Source organism: Haliotis rufescens, unplaced genomic scaffold, assembly GCF_023055435.1.
Source record: "Haliotis rufescens isolate VD_foot unplaced genomic scaffold, xgHalRufe1.0.p SCAF_16, whole genome shotgun sequence".
Taxonomy (NCBI): Eukaryota; Metazoa; Mollusca; class Gastropoda; order Lepetellida; family Haliotidae; genus Haliotis; species Haliotis rufescens.
In genome coordinates, this window is record NW_025963846.1 from 24292779 (window position 1) to 24316487 (window position 23709).

The following is a 23709-nucleotide window of genomic DNA, read 5'->3' on the forward strand; positions in this document are numbered from 1 at the left end:
TGTACCAGACCATCTTGTGAACCTACCCATTGAAATCACCAGAAATGGACAAAACTGGCTATAGGGCAGTCATCAAGTACCTCCAACTGCAAGGGCTAACTCCAACACAGATACATGCTGACATGGTCTCCACTTTAGGGGATGATTCCCCTTCCTTTTCCGCTGTAAAGAAGTGGGCTGCGGAATTCAAGCGTGGCGGGGAGAGCCTTGACGATGACCCGCGTCCAGGAAGGCCTTCAACAGCAACCATTCCGGAAAACATTACCCGGGCGCATGACATGGTGATGGCTGATCGTAAATTGTAATATATGTCTATATAGACCAATTATCAAGTCTGAGAATGTATGATTTGGCCATGCTTACCCAGCTCTGACATGTATAGTTGTTTGTAATTAACTTCTATCAAACGACTTGTAGAGAATTCTCGTATAGACTTGTCACACCGACCTCTTGATAGCCTATGAGCAACATGTATGTCCACGGGAGCGTAGTCAATTTTATCGTTATCACATGCGCGTGCAAAACATGCGCGTGCACCCTCTCTTCCTGTAACAAGCCAAATAGGTTTGTCCGGTTCTGTACACATGCACCGCCTGCTTGTCTCAAACACATTTTGTGTGTTGGTTCAACCCATTAATGACAGTTAAAGGTTCTATGAATAAATTAAGATGTGAATAGCACAAGACCACACAAGCCGTGAATTAACTATATTAAACAGCTTCGTATCTTGAAAGATTTGTATTCCTAAAATATCGAAAAACTGCTTGCAACAGCGTAGATTCCGTTCTTGCACGCAAATAACACAACCCTGTACATCTTGACATTTCTTCTTGTACACCAATAGCACAACATTATATTGTACATCTTGACATCCGTTCTTGTACACCAATGAGTCAACGATGGACATCTGGACACCAATAACACACACAACACTGTAAATCTTGGCATTTCTTCTTAAAAAACAATAACACAACCCTGTAGCTCTTGACATCCGTTCTTGTACACTAATAATACAACACTGTACATTTTGACATCCGTTCTTGTACACCAATAACACAACCCTGTACATCTTGACACCCGTTCTTGTACACCAAAAACACAACATTGTCCATCTTTGCATCTCTTCTTATACACCAATAACACAACACTGTACATCTTGACATATGTTCTTGCTAACCAATAACACAACAATGCACATCTTGACATTTCCTCTTGTACACCAATAAACAACAATGTACATCTTGACATTTCCTCTTATACACCATTAACACAACAGTTTCGATCTTGACATCCGTTATTATACACCAATAACACAACACAGTACATCTTGATATCCTTTCTTGTACGCTAATAACACAACAATGACCATATTGATATTTCCTCTTGTACACCATCAACACAACAGTTTCGATCTTGACATCCGTTATTATACACCAATTACACAACACTGTACATCTTGACATCCGTTCTTGTACGCTAATAACACAACCCTGTACATCTTGACATCTGTTCTTGTACACAATAACACAACCCTGTACATCTTGACATATGTACTTGCACACCAATAACAAAACAATGCACATCTTGACATTTCTTCTTGTACACCAATTACACAATAGTTTGTATCTTGACCTCCGTTCGTGTACACCAATAACACAACACTGTACATATTGATATCGTTTCATATACACCAGGGGCGGTCGGGTAGCCTAGTAGCTAAAGCGTTCGCTCGTCACGCCGAAGACCTGGGTTCGATTCCAGACATGGGTACAATGTGTGAAGCCCATTTCTGGTGTCCCCCACCGTAATATTGCTGGAATATTGCTAAAAGTGGCGTGAAACCATACTCACTCACTCATAAACACCAATAACATAACACTCTACACCGGGACACCAAGTATTGTAATTAAACTACATATCCACCATGGCCTTCGTTCTTGCAAGCCACCCGTGAAGATTCCGGGGTAGAAGAGGTCTTCAGCAACCCATGCTTGCCGTAAAAGGTGACTATGCTTGTCGTAAAAGGCGACTAACGGGATCGGGTGGTCAGGCTCGCTGACTTGGTTGATGCATGTCATCGATCCCAATTGCGTGGATCGATGCTCATGATATTAATCACTGGATTGTCTGGTCCAGACTCGATTATTTACAGACCGCCGTCATATAGCTGGAATATTGCTGAGTGCGGCCTTAAACAACAAACCAACCAACCAATCTTACAAGCCAACACAACAGTTTTCATTTTGACCCCTAATTACACAACACTTAACAATGTCATTTTATTGGTGTGCGTGGGTCAAGATGTCGAGCGGTCTCGGTGCCTCCTTCACACTGCCCATAAACGTCTACACTCCCCCCTTAAGTTACCACTCACCTATAATGCAGAGGTCGGAGGTCGGCTATGAGTCCTGTATACTGACACCCCAGTTACATTTCTCTAGCCCGCCATGAGGGGCGGTCGGGTAGCCTAGTGGTTAAAGCGTTCGCTCATCACGCCGAAGACCCGGGTTCGATTCCCGACATGGGTACAATGTGTGAAGCCCATTTCTGGTGTCCCCCGCCGTGATATTGCTGGAATATTGCTAAAAGCGACGTAAAAACATACTCACTCACTCACTCTAGCTCGCCACAGTGATCTCTACCATCACTCATCACACTCCGTCCCGGTTGGATGAGGGCCTTGCTCTTCACCTCTTTATAAAACTAAGTCTAAAATGCAAATTTGTGATGCAAATTTGTGGTGTGGGACGGTGGGGGTAGTCTTGTGGTTAAAACGTTAGCTCGTCACGCCGAAGGTCTGGGTTCGTTCCCCACGTGGGTACAATTTGTGAAGCCCATTTCTGGTGTCCCCCGCGGTGATATTGCCGAAATATTGCTAAAATGGACGTTAAAAATCTCACTCTTTCGAGTGAAAACTTTTGTTGTTGTTGTTGTTGTTGTTGTTGTTGTTGTTAACACACATACACTGAGGGACAAAAGAAAGTGTGTTTTTAATGTAATTAAAAATTGAACGAACTGTGTTTAATTTGATTATGTATATTTAACCATCACTCATTCCTGCAACAGTTCGTAAAATGTAATCTGCAGCTGGGAATCTTATGTAAAAATAAATTGGTTCAATGACGATTGCGGTAAGAAAAGAATTTGCAACCACATGACCCCTACCAATACGGAAGCCTTTTAGGGCCATTTTTTTTTTTCGATTCTATCTTGAAATTTCAAGATACTAAGTTGAAATTTCAAGATATAGAAGTTGAAATTTCAAGATACTATCTTGAAATTTCAACTTAGTATCGAATTTTTTTTTTTTTTAAACAAATGGCCCTAAAACTCTGTAAAAGGGTTCCGTACTACCATGTTTGAAATGTTGTAAATTTGTGCCGAAGATTCTAAGATATCATTCAGCAGTTGTGTATTATGCGAATATCTCTTTTTTATTTTAAAAATCAAATTAAATTTGGGTGCTGACTAAGCGCCAGTTTTGTTAATATTTTGGATATAATATCTTACTTAAAATATTTGCACTTGAGAATCAAACATTATAAAATCAACAGGAAGGTGTAGTTTATTATACTCCTCGGTTTATAAATCCTCCATTGGTTCACATAACAAACGTCGATTGATCATTAACATATAAGTACTACATATGGCATGCAAATTCTACTTTAATTGTCTGGAAAGTAATATCACTACTTCCTTTTTATGTCACTAATTCTATTTGTTGATATCTAAAAATACATCGGTTTTACTGATATCTAAAATACATCGGTTTTACTGATATCTAAAATATATACATCATTTTTAACAATGTCTAAAAATACATCGGTTTTACTGATATCTAAAAATCGAACTTGAGATATCAATACTTGACTTATTGATTTAAGAGATTAAATAGTATTAAAACGTACCAATTTTCTTAGACTTGCAAAAGTCTCTAAGGTAAAAAATATTAGTTTTAGTCATAATTTCTAGATTATATAAATGACAAGAACAAGTTGCCCCTAAAGGTGACTTGCCTCCTTAGAGTGTACTGTCCGCTTATCTAGACATGCCTTTTATAAGGATAAAATTACTACACACCCATGGACTTATTTTTCAGTACAGCCTAGGAGCAATTATCTCTGTGTGTATATGTGTCTCGTTCAACGAGATCGGGAAGCCTATATATTCACTAAACTCGCTGTGCCAACATATACATGTACATTTCTTTGCTTGTATGTTTTATCGAAAATAAAGATATGGCGCCTACTCTATTAACAACTAGTCTATTATCACCATAAGGCCATATACTCTTGTCGCCATTCAAACAGAAAAAAACCCGTCCTATTTCAACGGAGACTGGATACAGTCTAGAACAGGGTTCGAGAATGTCTATTTTTAGCTTGCCGCTAGATGGCGTTGTGCATTTGTTTCCTCACGTGAGAGTAACTGAGATCCAAAATGGAAGCAGTCGACATGGAACGTCGATTACTTGTTATTGTTTTTGTTTTGATTTGTCTTTGTGTGAATCGTACCTGGTCAGTCCACGAAAATGAAAATGTTATCAGTTTTCAATCGTATGCAGTATCAGCAGCGGACGCAGTCAATTCGATATCTAGTAGGGTTAGTTTAGAACGAAGCAAACGAGACGTCTCTGATGTTCAGGCGAAATGTTCCAAACAAGAAGAGGATTTCCTCTCCTCTTTAAAGACAAACACACATCTTGCAAATAAGGTGAGCATATGTGTATCCTGTAGATGTGTCACTAAGCTGTTCCATCATTCATCTTACCGGTTGTCACATATCAACTGATTGTAACCAATATACATAAGAAATAGCCTTAGCAGATTGTCCGATACGGTAGATACGGCCGCCAAACGGTTGAACCAGGAAGGTCGTTAAACCGGCCATACACAGTTAGGCCTAACTTAAAATTGTGGATGTGGATATGAACATTTCATACTACTGTTAATGGAAGTTGCTAGGTGTTTTCTTTAAAGATGATAATGCCACGTTTGTCAGTATGTAGTGACTAGTGGGTTATCAATATTAGCATGTAAAGATTATACAATTGCAATAATCTTAGACGAAATGTTAAGCCCCATTTCACCTCATCTCACGTCACCTTCTGTAGGTCTCAAAAGTGTGCCCAATAAAATGTCTGATTGGTTATTATTTTATCGGAGCCTTGGCAAAAGGTATTTAGATACACATATGAAACAATCTAGTCATGAGTACATCGTAGTTGACCGAAGCTTCATGTTTATACAAACATATAGGCCTACAAGTCAGAAGGAATGCGTTCATAGTCAGAAAGAAATGGGAACATCAGTGACTTGTGTAACCATGGAGTTTTAGTGAATTTCTAGGCAATATATCACATGGGTCTGTGTAGTCTTTGGGGTACCCGGCTCCTACTCAGTACCCACTCGAGTACCTGAGTTACCCGTCCCAGGCCTATCCTGGGGTACTCTACTGTAGTACCTGTCCTGTCTTTTGCTGCTGTTTCCCATCATTTGTTCATCATTTGAGGTACATCATGATGTACATAGATAAGTATTCAGCCTTTAGTTCATCAAAATTGTGTTGGTATTTAGCTAAGAATCAGAATTTAGAGTATTTTTCAGAGTATAAAGATTTGAATGGTTATATTTTGGGTTAAATGTTTCACACATACTTCTCATGATCTTAGGTCACAGGAACAACATCATAGAAACATCATTGATGTCAACACAAGAAGACAAAATTATACTGAACAGTGTAAGGATATCCATTTGAGCAGGAAGTCGTATCTCAATCCCTCTCATGCTAAATACATCCAGATCAGATAACCACCTCCAGTACTCTGCTGAGGCAGGCATACTTGGTTCCCATTGCAGTCTCTGTCCATGCAAAAAAACTTTTGAAAGTGCTTTCCTGATCTGCATCATTTTTCGGTAGATTTTCATGTTATGACATAGTGAATTATTAGCTGTGGTTGCTCATCTTCCCAAGGCAAGAGTGTCCACTAGCCCATATCAAAGCCTAGTTTCTGCCCTTGCCATTTCAAACCTATTTTTCTTGGCTCGATGGTAGCGCCACCCCATTTAGAACATTAGTTGTGTCCCTTGTGATGAAACCTTGATATCCAATCAGATCGCTGTTCATATTTTGAATGGCTTCATGAAAGTGACTACCACGGCAGATGATTTGGGCGATCAGATGACGAAGGGACTTGAGATTTCGTCCCTGACAGACAAACAAAATGACAGATTACCACGGAAAACATATTTATTACTGCCACATTCTGCTCTTACATTAACAGAGGCAAACATACTATTGAGACTACACAGTATCTAGTAAACTGTAACACTGCACATTGCAGAACCATTGAATTATCAGATGGTGTTCATTTACAAATAGGGCGGTCGTGTAAGCTAGTTGTTAAAGCATTCGACCCTGGTTCGAATCCTGACATGGGTACAATGTTTGAAGCCCATTTCTGGTATCCCTTGCAGTGATATTGCTGGAATATTGCTAAAAGCGGCGTAAAACCATACTCACTCATTTACAAATAGCACTGCATCTCAGTCCCTGCGATAGGCATTCAGTAAGTTGCACTCGTAAAAGTACTTAGGCGAGTTGATTAAAAACTTTGAACCGCTTCAAAAATATTTGTCTCACTTTAGTTTGGGAGTAATTTCAAAGCAAATGCGACAGGTGATGGTTGTGGCCATAGCAGCGACAAAGTTTTCAGAACACGGATGTTGATTTTGTAAAACTTCTCTGTTTGAACTATCGATATGGGTGATAGTCCACTCAAGATTGGACCACTTTCTTAATCAGGGATGTATTACTAATACTTTGTGTAATCAATAAAACAACAGCTTCTGTAGGGATTGTCAGTGTAGGCGTTTTTCACAGTTGGCAATAGTAGGCTCAGACCTAGCTGATACTTCCAGGCTTTTGGGTGTATGACTATGAAACATGATCTTGACACCCTCGGTCCACCAACTTAACATACACCTATACTAGTGGTGGGGCGATACACTGATGCATTGATGGATCACACTTTTTTACTTCTTGATACAAGTATCGATCACAGTCACACACTAAGTAAAAAGTTTCGATTCTTACCTTAAGCGTAATCTTTAATAAATGTTACACCAAGCACCAATTACCGTATTCGACGTAATAAGCGCCCAGGGCGCTCTCAAAATTAGAAATAGGGGGCTCATATTAGAATATTATTTTGGTGAAAAAAAGTTGAAAGATAAATTTCGTGCCTGAAATGTTTATATACAAGATACAGTTTTCCAGAATTTAATTGCCCATAATTAAGGGTGCATACAACACACGAGTATGTATTATACGTGAATAAATAAGTGTTGTGTCCATTGATCAATCAGAAGGGGTGCTAACTGATATTGTTCACTAGCCAGTATATTAGTAAATATCGCCGCGGGCGCTTATTAGAGCGGGGTGCTTATTACGTCGAATACAGTACTTGTGAAAGTGAGTAGTGAAAATATTTTTATCCATTGCGGCATACTTGACACTGTCAACTTTGAATCGTCAGTGTGCTATGTATTTGGCCATCCTGTCTATTGAAAAGATGGCTCACGCACCACAGATAAGAACACATGTAAGTATCGTGAGCAAGGTATCGTGATATGTATCGGGTCGCACATTTGGTCTATCGATCAGCCCTGACCTATACACACACCTGTATAGTGACTTTTTATGGGTTGTTTCCTGGGTTGATTACACAAGCAATTATCAATCAATGTGATTACCTTGTCATGCTATTTTTGTATTGATTGGCTGTTATATTTTCAATGGAAAATATCTAATTACCAAACAGCAAGCAGACTAGAATGAATACATGTGAGTCTTAATGATCGTTTATTGGTTGTCATAAAGATGTAGGAAGATGAAACCACTTTCCACTCTGACTTTGAGAAACAACTATAAAAATTTCAGTTCCTGACAAACAGATTGAGGTAAATGGATCTTTAGGATATTATGCTTTGTTGCCATGGTAACATCACAAACTTCCTGTCACCTCTCTAATGGTCTATGTAACTAAGCTACCTCTATATTGTTAACATACCTTTTGCATAACGTGCTCATAATGTTATTTTTGAAACTGTTTGTATGACCATGATGACACTAAGAACTCACGTTCTGCCTTTTGCTATTAATGATGCCACAAATAATTTTTTTCTTTTTCCATGGATACAAATTTGGACTTTCTGGAGCTGAATTCGAAAACTGTAATTTAGGATAGAAAACGTGTTAGTTAGTATACACTTTCACCATAAACTAGTTTATTTAAGCCAATGGTTGCAATTGGCACAGGTGACCAAGCTGTTTAGGGGGCTGTAACAGCGTTAGAAATTGGTACTAATTTTGTTGTCCTTACCAAACTGCCCAATAGTAAAGGTATCCTAAGGACTAGTAGAAATTGGCCCATTTTAAGGGTTTTGCTATATGTTATCATTATAAGGACTAGTGGACAAAAACTGTTAGTTTCTAACCTTGTGTAATAAACTGTGCAGAGTTGCATCCCTTAGGGATCATGGGTTCAAATCCCACTGATAAATGTCTCAGAGCTACGCCACTTCAGGTATTAATTCAGTAGGTCTGGGCCCTGGTGCACAAAGCAGTCGTAGCACTAAGACGATTATAACTCCCATACTTTAACATAGACTTATGACAGTCGTAGCCCTACAATTATTTTGTGGAACAGGTTCTGGCCTTATTGTGACTCTGTCATGCTCAGAATCGAGAGCTGATATTTTGGAATGAGATTTATTCGCAAAATCAATTGTATGTTGTACGTACCTTATGCACAAAAGTGCTACATCTCAGTGATGGTAGACCCGTGAAGGTCCTGGGTAGAACAGGGCTTCAGCAATCCATGCTTGCCGTAAGAGGCAACTCTGCTTGTTGTAAGAGGCAACTCTGCTTGTTGTAAGAGGCCACCAACAGGATCGCGTGGTAAGGCTTGTTCACTTGGTTGATGCATGTCATCAATCCCAATTGCGTGGAACGATGCTCATGATATTAATCACTGGATTGTCTGGTCCAGACTCTATTATTTACAGACCGCCATCATATAGCTGGAATATTGCTGAGTGCGGCGTAAACCAACCAACCATCAGCAATGGTCACTTACACATGTTAATGATATTATGATGTTGTGATATGCAACATACTTGGGACATCACATGGGCAGAAGTCTACAGGGTGTTTTAAGCTGAGATCTCTTTATAAAGGTCCGCTCTTTGGTCTATGAAAACCAGCGTCAGAAACCAACAGGTTTACAGCGTTAGAAATTGGCACTAGACCTATAGTCCTTGCCAAACTGTGCAATAGTTAGGTAGGTATATTAAAGACTAGTAGAATATGCCCTTTTTAGGGTTTTTGCTATGTTATCATTATAAGGACTAGTCGGCTAAAGCTGTTAGTTTCTATCGCTAGGTTTAGCCCACTAGTCCTTACAATGATAACATATAGCAAAACCTTTAAAAAGCTCAAACGTCTACTAGTCCTTATGATATGGGCAGTTTGGCAAGGACTATATGACTAGTGCAAGGACTATATGACTAGTGCCAATTTCTAATGCTGAAGGGGGCACGGGTGGCCCAGTCGTCTAAGGCGCCGCGATTTGCTGTGCAGAGTTGCGTCCCCTGGACACGCCAGAAACCTATGATTGTGGGTTCGAATCCCGGTTCACCCCGATTATGTTTCTAGGTTTGTCAGCACCGTGCCCGTGGGTTTCACCGAAGTGGTAAACGTCTAAGACCTGCATCACTTCGGGCTTTCCTCCCACATGAAGCTGACACGCCGCAATATAACTGGAATACTGTTAAAAGCGGCGTTAAACCCAACTCACTCACTCACTAATGCTGAAAACCATACTGAGAGGACCCAGGGGAGTAATGATATATTGAATACCCACAGAAAACTCTCAGTACCCAAAACGAATTATAACATTCGAGTAAGGACACAAGGGCTGAAGAAATCTTTTGGATCCCTGAATGAACTTCACCTTTTATCCTGGCATAAGCATTTAAAAAGTAACACTTTTTCATAATGTTAGTCACCATGACACTGTTCTTGAATAATTTGATAATTACATTGAGATCACACTGTCCTCTCAGTCTCATCAAACAGACCACATGACATAGCCAATAAACAGATACAGTTTCCTTGATCATTACTTGATTCACTAGTGTTCCCTTCCGTGTTTCAGTTTGAATGTGTCAGGTGAACTACAGAGCTTTTTAGCTATTTCCTTGTATTTAGGAACATATCCTTTGCAGTCAACATGGTAGATATGTTAGTGAGTAACAACAGTATTCCAGTTATATCGCGGCGTGTCAACTTATTGTGGGAGGAAAGCCTGAAGTGATGCAGGTCTCAGATGTTTACAAACTTCGGTGAAACCCACAAGCACGGGTATGGTGCTGACAAACCTAGAAACATAATCAGGGCAAACCGGGATTCGAACCCACAATCATAGGTTTCTGGAGTGCCTAAGGGACGCAACTCTGCACAGCGAATCGCGGCGCCTTAGATGACTGGGCCACCCGTGTCCCCAGATATGTTTATAATAATTGTTTTGTGTGTTTTGTTTGTGTGTTTGCACAAAAGACATCATTACAGATGTTTTGAAAAGCATTCTTCTTCAAAATACAGTAAAAATTCCCAAATGTGAATTTACAATTTCTCAATTCATGTTTCATACTGTTTTAGCTTCTTCTTGTATATCTCTGATAACAAGACTAAATCAAAGGGAAAGGGTTTTTTCTATGTTAAACAATATCACATAGAATGCAGTATTGAGGTACCTGTCCAGTTAAATACTAACTTTAATAAAGATCCCAATTTTGATTATTTTTTTAACTATGTCTGCCACTGGTGTTAAGTTTGAATCCAATGAGTGTCTTTGGCAGACAAATTGACAGCAAAATTGTGATATTGTTCACAATTTGTTATTTTTTTATATGTTCGTATTTTTGTAAATTATGAGGTAATGGAAATTTTTTATTTGGAATTTTTACTGTCATTTACTTCAAACTTGGGCCGAATATCAGCCTCCAAGCAGGTCCAGACAACTGTTCAAAACATATTAATGTAAAGAAGTCACATTGAAGTCCTCTAGAACAGACCACTGACAAGTGTGACTTCTTATCTTGGTGAAATCGGTCCAGAGATCATGTTCGCCAACACAGCCCGACATCATTTATACACCTTACGTGCTTACCTGTGGCCTTGTGTGCGGATCATTCCCAATCAATACCGATATCCTGCAGCACTGAGCTGCTCAGTTCCCAGTAAGGTGTTAGGTAACAGCACAAGATCTATTTCTCAGGAGTCTACTTAGATAACAAGACTGCTGTGGTCACTGGTCCTTACAGGACTGGGACATGTTCCAGAATCCTGTCAGGGCTATGGGTAGGGATGTCACAATTCACCAATACATTTGTCCATTGATAATCATCTTCCTGAGGCACGTGAGTTAACTGACCAGATCTCCAGATAAGCTTTTGATGTTGTGGGTATTTTACCCATGCATATGAAAATCATTGGGTATCAGTAATTCTATCTGGGTATTCAAATTTCTGTTACCCACTAGTTTTTACACATGTGGGTATTTAAGTTAAATATTTAAACACTATCATCTAGTCCCTGCAAACTGGTGTCGTGTGGGTTCGAGAGCTTTACAGGACTAAAAAATACCTCGATACTTCCACAAGAAAGTGTGATGGCAAATGATCATGATGTAACTGTCATCGTGGAGTTTGGCAAGGTTGACGGAATGTCCGTTTATAATTTCAAAATAAGTTGCTGATTTGCTAATCGAATACGCAGGGTTACTTCACAATATTTTGATGATACGCACAAGTTTTATTTTTGTAGTGTATCTGTAATGTTCGTTGCGTATTTGTTAGCTTGGATTATATTTTACTGCGTCTTTCTGCATTTCTGATGCGTATTTCACGCAGATACGCAGCTTATCTGGAGCTCTGCTGACTATAAAAGTCCAGTTTCCACCCTTGCCAAACTGGGCTGGTATTATGGGTTTACATTTTTGCTGGACTAACGAGTCTATGCATAGTCCAATCACAATCGTGCAACTGAATCAAAATCTGGTTCGTAAACTGTCATGCAGATGTCATGCAATGCATGTGCACCGCCAACTTGTTGTCAACAGATATTTTCGAAATCTTTACATGTTTTGGCTCCAGGTGCTCCTGTGATTCGATGCACTTTGCGATGTAAGAATCGTTTTATTACAATATAGATATTGATTATCGATCAGATCGTCTTGACTGGGCGCCGCCATTTTGTTTGAAGCCAATGCAAGTGATATGAGAGGTGGAATCTGATTGGTCCATAGGAGAGGCATAGAAAGGACATAACTCGTAATAGCCACTGGAGGCGCTACAGTCGAGCCAAGGAGCTCCAACCTAGTTCGGCAAGGGTGGAAACTGGACTTTTAAAGTCGGTTAACTCTCTTGCCTCGGGAAGATGATTGATAATATTCTCAGACTATATTATACACAATGCACATATTGCACATTAACCTCTCTTGATTCATATTTCAATCCTGTATCGATATGTATTTTAACTAGTATATTATCATGATTATGCATTGTTTTCTAAACTTCAAACCGATCAAAAGCCTATGTTCTAGTCTTTTCTAACTGGTGTTGATACTCCAGTTTTATCTGACATAAAGAATTGATTGCAATGAGACATTTTTATTTTCAAATATGAGACCAGATGTTCAGGAATTTTGAAGCTTTTTTATTAGTGCTTATTCCCAATGAAATTACCACAAATTAAGTATTGCGATACCTATTGTATCATGAACAAAGTGTCATGATACAGTCATATCGTGACATCCCTAGCTATAGGTAGTCTGTTAGGTTACCCAAGAGGGTATGTAAGTCCACATCATTCGAAGTCAGTTTATTCCTACTACCATTTAGTCGCAGTATACTTGTTTGTTTTAATTTGGGCTTAACTTGATGAAAATCGCCAGTGGCTGAGGGATGGCATCAATCCTGCTGGGGAACCGTGCAGGTAGCAGAAGTATTGTAAGTCCCCACGGTTCCTAGTATGGTGGCCTACCTTTAGTTGCTGGCGATCCCTAGCCCCGTTTTTATAATGTATTGTTATTTATCGTGATATCTTTTTATGGTTCCATACTAGTCTTAAACTATACATCTTGTTATTTTACTGTTCTTTGACAACGGGTTTTATAATAAAATTGAATGTATTATTACTGTCTAACTTGATTTAGTCACGATATGGCTGAAATATTGCTGATGTGACTATAAATATTCACTCACTCACTCACTCACTGTTGGGTTACAGTTCTGTAGCTCGCTGTACAGTTTGATACCTTAGCTTTTCCAGGACCCATGGGTTCAAATCCCATTCTTATCAGCCATTGGTTCAAATCCCAGGTTTTAGCCAATTATCATCCTGTAATTATCATCTGATTATCGTATGTAAGCGTGTTTGTTATACCTCTGAAAGAATCTTGCAATTCCATTGGTTAATCCATACCACATGATAAACAATACCTCACGATGTTGACTCATCAGATGGTCAGTATTGACCTGCCATTTTGAAGGGCAAGTAAAGTGAACATAGCAACTTTGCAGATTTTAATACTTTAAGGTATACTTAATCTCATCTTCCCTAGGTAAGGGAGTTAAATGACTATTAAGTCCAGTTTCCAACCTTGCCAATCTTCACTTGAATTTCGTGGCTCGATCGTAGGGCTACCAGTGGCCATTATGAGTTATGTCCCTTCTATGTCCCTTCTACTGACCAATCAGATTCCACCTCTCGCATCACATGCATTTGCTTCAAACAAAATGGTGGCGCCCAGTCAAAATGATCTGATAGATAATCAAGATCTTTTTTTAATAAAACGGGTCTAACCTCGCAAAGTGCATCAAATCACTTGAGCACCTAGATTAAAAACATAAAATCGTTTCGAAAATCTCTGTCAACGTCCAGTTGAAGCACACATCCTGCGCAAATCCTGTATTTGACCAACACCGGCACAGCAGTTGCCGTGTTGTTTACAAGACAGATGTTGATTTCATTGCACAATTTTGATTGGGCCATGCATAAACTCGTTAGTCCAGCGAGAGTATAACCCCGAAAATTCCTGCCTAGTTCAGCAAGGGTGGAAATTTGACTTTAATAGTGCCCTGGAATATGACTTCATCACAAATGCTTGACCAAAATTTAATTTGAAAATAGGAAAAATCGCAAAAAAGATGTTAAAAAACAATAGGAAACCATCCCCCCAAACCAAAAAATTCCGCCAGTAAAGGTAATTCAGTATTCTCCCAGGTGGGGTTAAAACAGGTTCCCACTGCTTGACGCGCTGCACAATTTTAGCGATCGGGATAGTGCCCAGTCTGCCTGGTGGTTTATTAGGGGTCTTCCTACTTGTCCACAGCATCTATTGTTATGGGTACAAATTCACATGAGCTTGGGGTGGTCGGGTAGCCTAGTGGTTTAAGCATTTGCTCGTCACGCCGAAGATCCGTGTTCGATTCCCGACATGGGTTAAATGTGTGAAGCCCATTTCTGGTGTCCCCTGCCGTGACATTGCTGGAATATTGCTAAAAGCGGCGTAAAACCGTACTCACTCACTCACTCACATGAGCGTGGTGATGGGTAAGTTTCTTTGTTATTTAATGCCACACTCAGCAACATTCCAGCTATATGACGGCGGTCTGTAAATAATCAAGCCTGGACCAGACAATCCAGTGATTGACATCATGAGCATCGATCCACACAATTGGAATTGATGACATGCATCAACCAGGTTAGCAAGCCTGACCACCCGATCCCGTTAGTCGCCTCTTGCGACAAGCATAGTCGCCTACGGCAAGCATGGGTTGCTGAAGCCTTATTCTACCCCGGACTTTCACGGGTCGGTGATGGATAAGATACAAAAAGGGGATTAAGGAGGGAATTTCACATAAGACAAGTAATTGTTGAATATCTCACAAAATATATCGACACTAATTGTAAAACTGAACTGGTGTATGTGATGCAATCTGACTGTTGGAGAAATGTTAATAAATGGGATTTGATCCCCTAAATGTTGATATTTGAAACCTCTGGCTGATGCAATCAATAACGCCCACAAATCTGAAAACATGACTCTCCTAAATTAGGACCAGAAATGGTTCAATCGATACACCCAAGCTAATGGAAGGCTTGAATATTCTCTTATGGTGCTTACTTTAAACAGAATGAAGGAAATTAGCTGGACATAAAGGACTTTAATGCAAAACAATAGAGATCTTTGTGTTGCAGTTCAACTATTTTCTGTGAGACTTTTTGTCACTTGGTCCGCGGTAGGGTAGCCTAGTGGTTAAAGCGTTCGCTCGTCACGCCGAAGACCCGGGTTCGATTCCCGACATGGGTACAATGTGTGAAGCCCATTTCTGGTTTCCCCCGCCGTGATGTTGCTGGAATATTGCTAAAAGCGGCGTAAAACCATACTCAGTCAGTCAGTCAGTCAGTCAGTCAGTCAGTCAGTCTTGTCTTACGGAAGCCTGCACCACAAGCATGCTTAATGTGACATGCCAGCACCTCTGGGACTTGGGTTGTAATTACAGACTTTGTGGCAATAAGATTTGTATCTCGGTGGTTCGAATGTTTTCAACCCTGATTCATATCATATTAAAGAGATGTATTTTATCATCAAAGGGAATGACGAGAGACCTTCCAAAAAACAGTTGAGTCCAACAGTGTGGTTTACATGAGTGAGATGTGGCTTGCATATCAGGAAATAATATTTTACAAATTGTTTTCATACCATATAGCATGTTCCTCATATACATGCAAAAAGGCAAAAATATATCCTGTTTCAGGTAACCTGACTGACCCATTGTTTACAAATGTTTTCATGACAGCAGGAAACAGCTTTCAAGAAATCCATATGTTACATTAGGAAACAGATTGGATGTTTCTGCATATTATTGTTGCTGAGCTATTTTGGCCAACAAATTTGAGAACATTGCAACTTATATCAGTTCTAAAACATGCCATCTTTTGTAAAATATATATGTTGGCCGAATATATACATGATCGTAGGCCATGCTAGTATTATGACACATGGTATGATTCACCTCTATTAGTGAATTGGTCAGTGATGGCCAATTTGATTTGAAGACTACAAGGGGCGTTCAATAAGTTTTGCAACTTCAATATATAACCAAGTCGCAGAATATCTTTTGCACTTTTAGTTTTCAATATAATCTTCTTTCACCTAAATAAACTTATTCCATTTGTCCTTCAAGCTTTTAATACCACTTTTATAGAAATCCGCAGATTGGCCCTCTAACTACGCCTCTGTGGCAGCCTTTATGTCCTCGTCATCCTGGAAGCGTCTTCCACGTAGGGCAGATTTCATTTGCTGGAACAGGAAATAGTCACCGGGGGCTAAGTCTGGGCTGTACAGTTAAATAACCCACCCTACAGCTAAGGGTGAAGTTGCAAAACTTATTGAACGCCCTTCGTATCATGTTAGGGTTTTAGCTCTTTGAGAATCTCAAGTCTTTCAGCACACAGTCCACTGACCCTTCTGAAGCAGGCTGTCACATATTAGTTGACAAAGTAATGGGAAATAAAGATGGGGTTTTTTTTTGCAACAAACAGACATTGCAACAATTTCCTGGGGAGAAATTCTTTGACTATCAGAACATTCATAAGCACAATACATGGGAAAAAACACTACAACTAACGCAATGTTGCTATCATGTCGATGGAGTTGCTGAACCAGGTTTCTCTGTATTTTGTGTATATTCCAAGAGATTGATGCATTTTAATTGTTTTCTTTCCCATTTTTCAGTTCATCTTTGCCAACAAGACCCATTTCAACCTGGCAATGGCCTGGGCTAGTGATAAGGACAAAGGGGTAAGTGTCATGTCAACCTGTGAAAGGTGCCGCTATTGTTTCTTCTCCGAATCTTTTGATACCTCCAAGTATGTATATACTTTTATCACCGATTGAGAATGTTTGAATGAGGCTCAAGATCGAAAACGCAGGTTTTGGAAAAGCAGGACAGCAGCTGAAGAAACCATACTATGTTTGTGTCTCTCTGGAATCCTCATTCAAATGTCCAAATGTTGCATGGATTTTGTATAAGAGCAACTTACATGGCTAATGTGAGGCTTACTAGCCCAAGGCCCTGAACAGGACTATTAGCATGATTAAGCACTGAAATGATAAAGGCATTAGTGTCTGTTATATAGTGCTGTAGGCATAGATTTTTTTCCCAATCGTTATATGCACAAGGATAAACCTGCTGGGGCTCTGTTTTCTGTACCTGCTCCATTAAACTGATTATAGAAGGTTGTGCCCAAAGAAAATGAGTCTCATTCCTCTTTAGGCTCATGTTAATTTTGAAAGGGAGAGTGACAGAAGGGGAGCCAGATTCTGACATCTTCCCGAGGCAAGAGAGTTAACTGACTTTAAAAGTCCAGTTTCCACCCTTGCCGAACTAGGCTGGAATTACTGGGCTTGACCGTAGCGCCACCAGTGGCTATTACCAGCTATGTCCCTTCTAAGCCTCTCCTATTGACCAATCAGATTTCACCTCTGGTATCACTTGCGTTTACTTCACACAAAATGGTGGCGCCCAGTCAGGACGATCTGATCGGTAATCAAGATCTATATTGTGATAAAACGGGTCTTACATCGCGAAATGCAACAAATCACCCGAGCACCTTGATTAAAAACATGAAAAGATTTGGAAAATATCTGCTGACAACGAGTTGGTGGTGCACATGCTTTGCAAATCCTGCAATCGACCGAAATCTGCATGACAGTTTATGAACCGGATTTCGATTTCGGTGCGCGATTTTGATTGGACTATGCATAGACTCGTGAGTCCAGCCAAAATGTAACTCCATAATACCAGCCTAGTTTGGCAAGGGTGGAAACTGGACTTTTATAGTCAGTTGACTCTCTTGCCTCGGGAAGATGGATTCTGAAAGCATGTGGTCATCAGCCAACGAGTTGTATTCCTTGCAAGTGTGAATCTATACTTTATGTCACCGTTATGAAATTATAAGAGTTTTGCTACACATGCAACGCAGGGTTCGAAATTAACATAAGTCTGCTAGTCCGAGACTAGGAAAATTCAGGAAGGGCTAATGACATTCCCTTGTGGACTACCACTTTTATCATTAGGTATATTTGGCAAATAGTGAAAATAAAAATTTATTTCTGAGTTTTCTTAGTGTAGTGCTCAACCTTTGCATGCCAGTCACCACTTCTGATTAGGGAAAGGGTTACTTGATAGTGTCTGGTTGGTAAAAGTACTGATACTATTCTTCTGATGTGTTACACAAGATTTACAACCGAGTGGTGTTGTGGTGTGAGCATGCTGGTGTTAGCTTACGAATACTTCCGTGTTACTTTGTTCTGTTTATCCTTGTGGTGAACTTGCTGATAGTAACTCGGCCTCATAGCCACCAAAGCTTGTTTTGATTTCATTTCCCTGTGCACAGTGGGAGTTCTGGGGCAGGATAGGTCCGTAGTAGTGGATTATAGTACATGATGTATTGCCTTAATTCAGTGGACCGCCTCCGTGGCTTAGTGGACAGGGTGTCTGCCTGGAGAATGGAAGGTTGGTGGTTCAATTCCCTGGCCGCGTCGTACCAAAAGACATTGAAAGATTGTACTTGTTGTTACCCTGCCTGGTGCTCTGCCTCGGCATTAGGGAGATAATATATAACCTTTTATTCCTCCATAAAGAAGAGTACAAAAAAGCAGAAAATAATAGATGAACATTTATCAGAACAACATATCATTTTGCATTAAGTATGCAGAATGGTAATGCTGATATATTTAGAGTTAGTTAAACACCATTTTAAACATTGGCTTGACATATTTAACACACACTCTTGCAAAGTCATCAGCATCTTTGTCACATAGTCTGTAATCTGTTCTGCAAGACAACATGCATTCAGTGAGCTTTGCTGAGTCCATACCATGCAGGTAGCAGCTAAAGTCAACATCACCGATATTGATCAACTCCATCCAGAGCTGATCCCGAATGTCACACGTACATTCACACTCAACAACTGCATGTGTCACTGGATCACGATACACAAGACCACATTTGTGGCACAGTCCTGTATCACACATGTCCTTTGCGGTGGCACACGTCCCTATCACTAAGTTAGAGTTCAGTCTCAGAGTTGGGTCGCCTAAGGAGATCTGCCAGGCTGGATGGACATCATATAGTCGATGGATTTGACTAAACATCTGGACTTCTGGATCAGCAGCAAGTCTCTGCCTCCAGGCAGAGACATGGTGAGAACATAGAGCTTTACTCACTGATCGTTTCCATCTCTGTTTCCCTATGAAGATACCATTCCGCAGGAACGACAGCAGAGGATCCATGAGATTGTATTTGGATAACAATCTGATGACGTCTGGAACAAATCCTGATGATGAGGTTGTCAGTTGGTGAATGTAACACGTCAGTCTGGTCATGAACAGCTGATGAGGCAGGAACTTCCGGTTCATGTTGATGATGCGCTCCAGGAAATACAACTTTCTTTGATCTATATGGTATTCAATGGGTAGAACACCAAGTTGACTCAAGCAGACATCAGTACGGGTCAGTCGCGGCAGGTCTTGGATAGATTTTATGACATATCTGAACGACCTCTCCAGCATCAGTATCTCTACCTTTGATAGATTTGACCACAGTTCTGATCCATACAGAGTCCTTGGGAGGTACATATTATTTACCACAATCAAGCTGGTTATAGGATTCAGGAACCTAGGATGAAAACCTCGTGAAATCAGCGTTCTTACCCCTGACCTGAGGTTGACTGAAGCTTGAGTAACATGTTCAAGGGATGACATGTTGCCAGAGAGTACCAAACCAACATGTCTGATGGTGTTCGTCCATGGAATGGGTTCACTGTACAGCTTCAGTTCAGATCTGTGTTGAGTCCCCTTGCGGCAAGGGAATGATACAATCTCACTTTTGGAAGATGACAATATGTATCGCCAGTCACAGCTGTAGTCCTCAGCTTTTTTTAACATTAATTTCAATGCTGACACTCTTGATGAAACAAGGGCTACATCATCGGCTTGCGTTGGAGAACAGGTATTCAAATCCATAACCACGGCACCAAGTCTCGACTTCGATAGTTTCTGGAGGAGGGCGTCAATGTACAAGAGGTACAACTTCCCCGACAACACACCACCTTGTCTTATTCCCTGTTTCATGGATACGGGTCTAGAGCACATTGAGTCCACACACACACGGCTAACCATCTCTGTGTACATGTTGTCAAGCACTAGCCATAGAGACCCCTTGATTCTGAACTCGAATATCTTGTACTTAAGACCACCATGCCACACCGTGTCAAATGCCTTACACGTATCTAGGAAGGCAACATGGACATCTTCATTCTGCTCATGATAGTGGTGGATGGTCTCTTGTAAGTTGAATGTTGTGTGAAGGGCAGACAATCCGATCTGGTACGCCATTTGTTGAGGGTCGGGAAATTTGTCAGACTGATCTAAACCTTTCAACCTTGGTAATAGCAGCATTTCAAAGACCTTGCTCAGTACAGGCAACAGGGATATACCCCGATAGGGAGCCTTCAGTGCAGATCGAGAGATATCTGCAGGCTGTGATTGGAGAATATTGTGTAAGATTTTTATGTCTTTTAAATGTCCATCCATCCAGTTATTAAAACTGACCATGGTTTTCTATATTTAGTACTGTCTTTTTCAACATGATGACTTATGCTGAATGTGACCACAGCTATTTTCAAGTAGGTGACATTTGGTGTGAAACTAGGGGTGGTGTGTTTAGCTTCCTGTACTCGGAAAAGGAGCTGGCTAAGCTAGTCATTTTTTTTGTTTTTATTGCTGCTCTAACTTCTAAGGCCAACCTGTGCACACACGCACAGGTAATAGCTGTTAAATGCTTAGTTCTTTTTTAAAAAAATATAACGTTACAATAGAAGTCTATGGGAAAACATTTGGTTGTGTGTAACCTACAGGGGCCTGCTAAGTAAAATGTTTATGGTAACATTTGTCATGCTGACTGCCTCTAAAATTAATAAAATACAACCAGGTTTATCTCTATCACTAAATACACACAGCAATACATAACATATTATATTGTTGCTCACAAAACATATCAGAGAGTGGTGAGTTGAGGGTTTAATAACTGAACACATCAGTTGTGTGAAACTTAGCATAAATCCCCAGCATTCATGTCATTTAATTAAACCATATTGTCTCCACCTAGACGGAATGGGCAGCTTTCCAATGTCCACATAGCCGTTATAGCTATATTAAAATATGAAACATGCCCTGATCAATATACGAAATATACATACGGACAAGGACAGATCCAGATCCAGAGTAACAGCTGTTTGTTGCCATCTAGACTTGCACAAGACTCTAATAATAATTATTAGTATTAGATAAGTAAATATTAGTTCTAGATTATGTAAATAATAAGAACAAGTTGTCCCAATAAGAGACTGGAGTCCTTACTACATGTACTAGACTTCCCTATTAGGAGGATAGAATTACTACACATCCATGGACTTTTCTTTCAGTACAGCCTTGGAGAAATTCCCCCGAGTCAATGATAGTCATGTGACATAGCTCAAGTTAACCCCAGCTCAATCAAACAGCTATATAATTCTATGAATTTGGAAGAATTTGATTTAATTTTTTTTACAATGACATATTAAAACATGTCAGGAAGATAGATTCGTTGGAGCAATATCACTCGGGGCACATGTGGTTTTATGAGTCCCTGGTTAGGTTTGAAACCTAACGTGGGATTTATATTACAACTTTTATTGTTCCTACAGCTCATAAAGAGCAGTTGTCACGGCCGGGTAGTCTGTTATGTCATCCATTAATTATGACCACTCTCTAAAGTAATTATATAAACGTACCGTACACTACACCATCTCAATACCTCTCAGGACCTCACATTGCCTGCAAGGACCCTTAAAATTAATTATTGGAGGTCCCCTGGATCCCCCTTTTGTAGGTCAACTGTGACAGTGCAATAAGGCTCAGCTCTTAAAGGGGGCAAGGGTTTGACAAATTGGCAGTCTCTCAATATGTTTCAAGCATTTCAACACTTGTGAACTGTTTTTTGATAAAAGTCAATCTAGCAGTAATGATTACCCTTTTTTCCAAAGAAACAATATCTCAGTTCAGCTTGTTTCAACGACACATGAACAAATATTGATGGATCTGAACCAAATTCTATCGTATGCATTTACCGGAGGCAAGATATGGCATCCTATGAACAATGATGAAAAGGAACATAAAAGACATACAAAGTGCATCCACAGTGATTCAGAAAATTTGCATACATTTTGAGGAATGAATACTGCTGATTCATACCACTTCAGATTAATTTACATACGTAAGCATATAAAAATAGAACACACAGTCAAATGCTTCGCAATATTCTAAAAGTAGCAAATTCATTTCAGTTGGAGAACTTTTAGTCCCTTGAACACCCAAAATTTATAACCCAGGTAGACCTCTGGTATATTGTGATAAAAAGTTATTAATGTGATAAATATTATTAACAGTGGTCATATGGGTTCTCCAGTCCCACATATTAAATACGGATTCTAATTTACCAATAATATCAACCATTATACACTGGTTTCCAGATGACGACCCATATAGAACTTGGCAGTTCCTCGTGAAATTATGCCAAGTTTTAAGAGGTAGCCACATCGATCAATATGAAGCCTTGAAGAGCATCAGCATCCACATACATACACACATCATTGATCTGGCAGGGTCTCTAGTGGTTTAATCTAGTGGAATCTGATGAAGTGAGTTTTCTGCTCGCTTTTGTAACAAGTACTAAGAAAACACAGTGTGCTGCGATTCACGTATAATTTTTCACAGAAATGATGAGTCCAGGAATAATTGATTCTCAGACATGTCAGAAGGTAAATTCCTGTGAGATTGAACTAGCCAACTGGACTACAGGATGTACCGTATTTCCTCAGTTAAACGCCAGGCTTGAATAAATGCCAGGCCTTGATTAAACCCTGGGTACTTTTTAGGCACAGAACTCTCCACATTCTTGCATAACGATCTTTGTCCCGGCTAAACAGAAGCGTTTAAGAGAACTTTTAGACTACTGTAGCGAAGATGGGTCTGAACTAGGGCTGCAACGAATTCACTATGAGACAAATACGATATGTATCACGAATGAAGGGTAACAAATATGAATATTTTTTTCACGACTACAGTAACATGTCATCAGGTGAGGTATTATTTAATATATTCTGTGAAACAATAACAAAATATGTTATTTGACATGGTTTGACCATGTTGACAGTGTTAATTATTATTATCATCATCATTATACATTTATTTATATACTGCATTTATCCAAGTACCAGTATCTGCAAAAATGCGACAATGTCAAGTGACCTGTCAAATTAAATATATAACAGTGTTGTCTTTGAAGAAATTTATCTATGCACATAATTAGTTCTTATGGGTAGTATTTTTATCTTTATTTTTTATTTTTTCATAAATATTCGATTCTTGTGACCACGGATAAGAAATTCAATTCGTGAACGGATACAGTTCCATTCACCGAAGACACCAGCCAGGCCTCAAAGTTTAAATTTTTACCAAGTAGCCATACGGCT

General features: G+C 39.7%; 1 protein-coding gene across 1 annotated transcript in view; it reads left to right on the forward strand.

Annotated features, from left to right (window-relative positions):
* The first annotated feature begins 4414 nt into the window (after positions 1 to 4414).
* LOC124133822 (sortilin-like) overlaps positions 4415 to 23709 on the forward strand; it is a 76942-nt gene continuing 57647 nt past the window's right edge. Inside the window, exons 1-2 of the mRNA XM_048397030.1 lie at positions 4415 to 4713; positions 16868 to 16933. Of these exons, the coding sequence (XP_048252987.1) occupies positions 4441 to 4713; positions 16868 to 16933 (339 nt within the window). The 5' untranslated portion in view covers positions 4415 to 4440. The remainder of the gene's footprint in view (positions 4714 to 16867; positions 16934 to 23709) is intronic.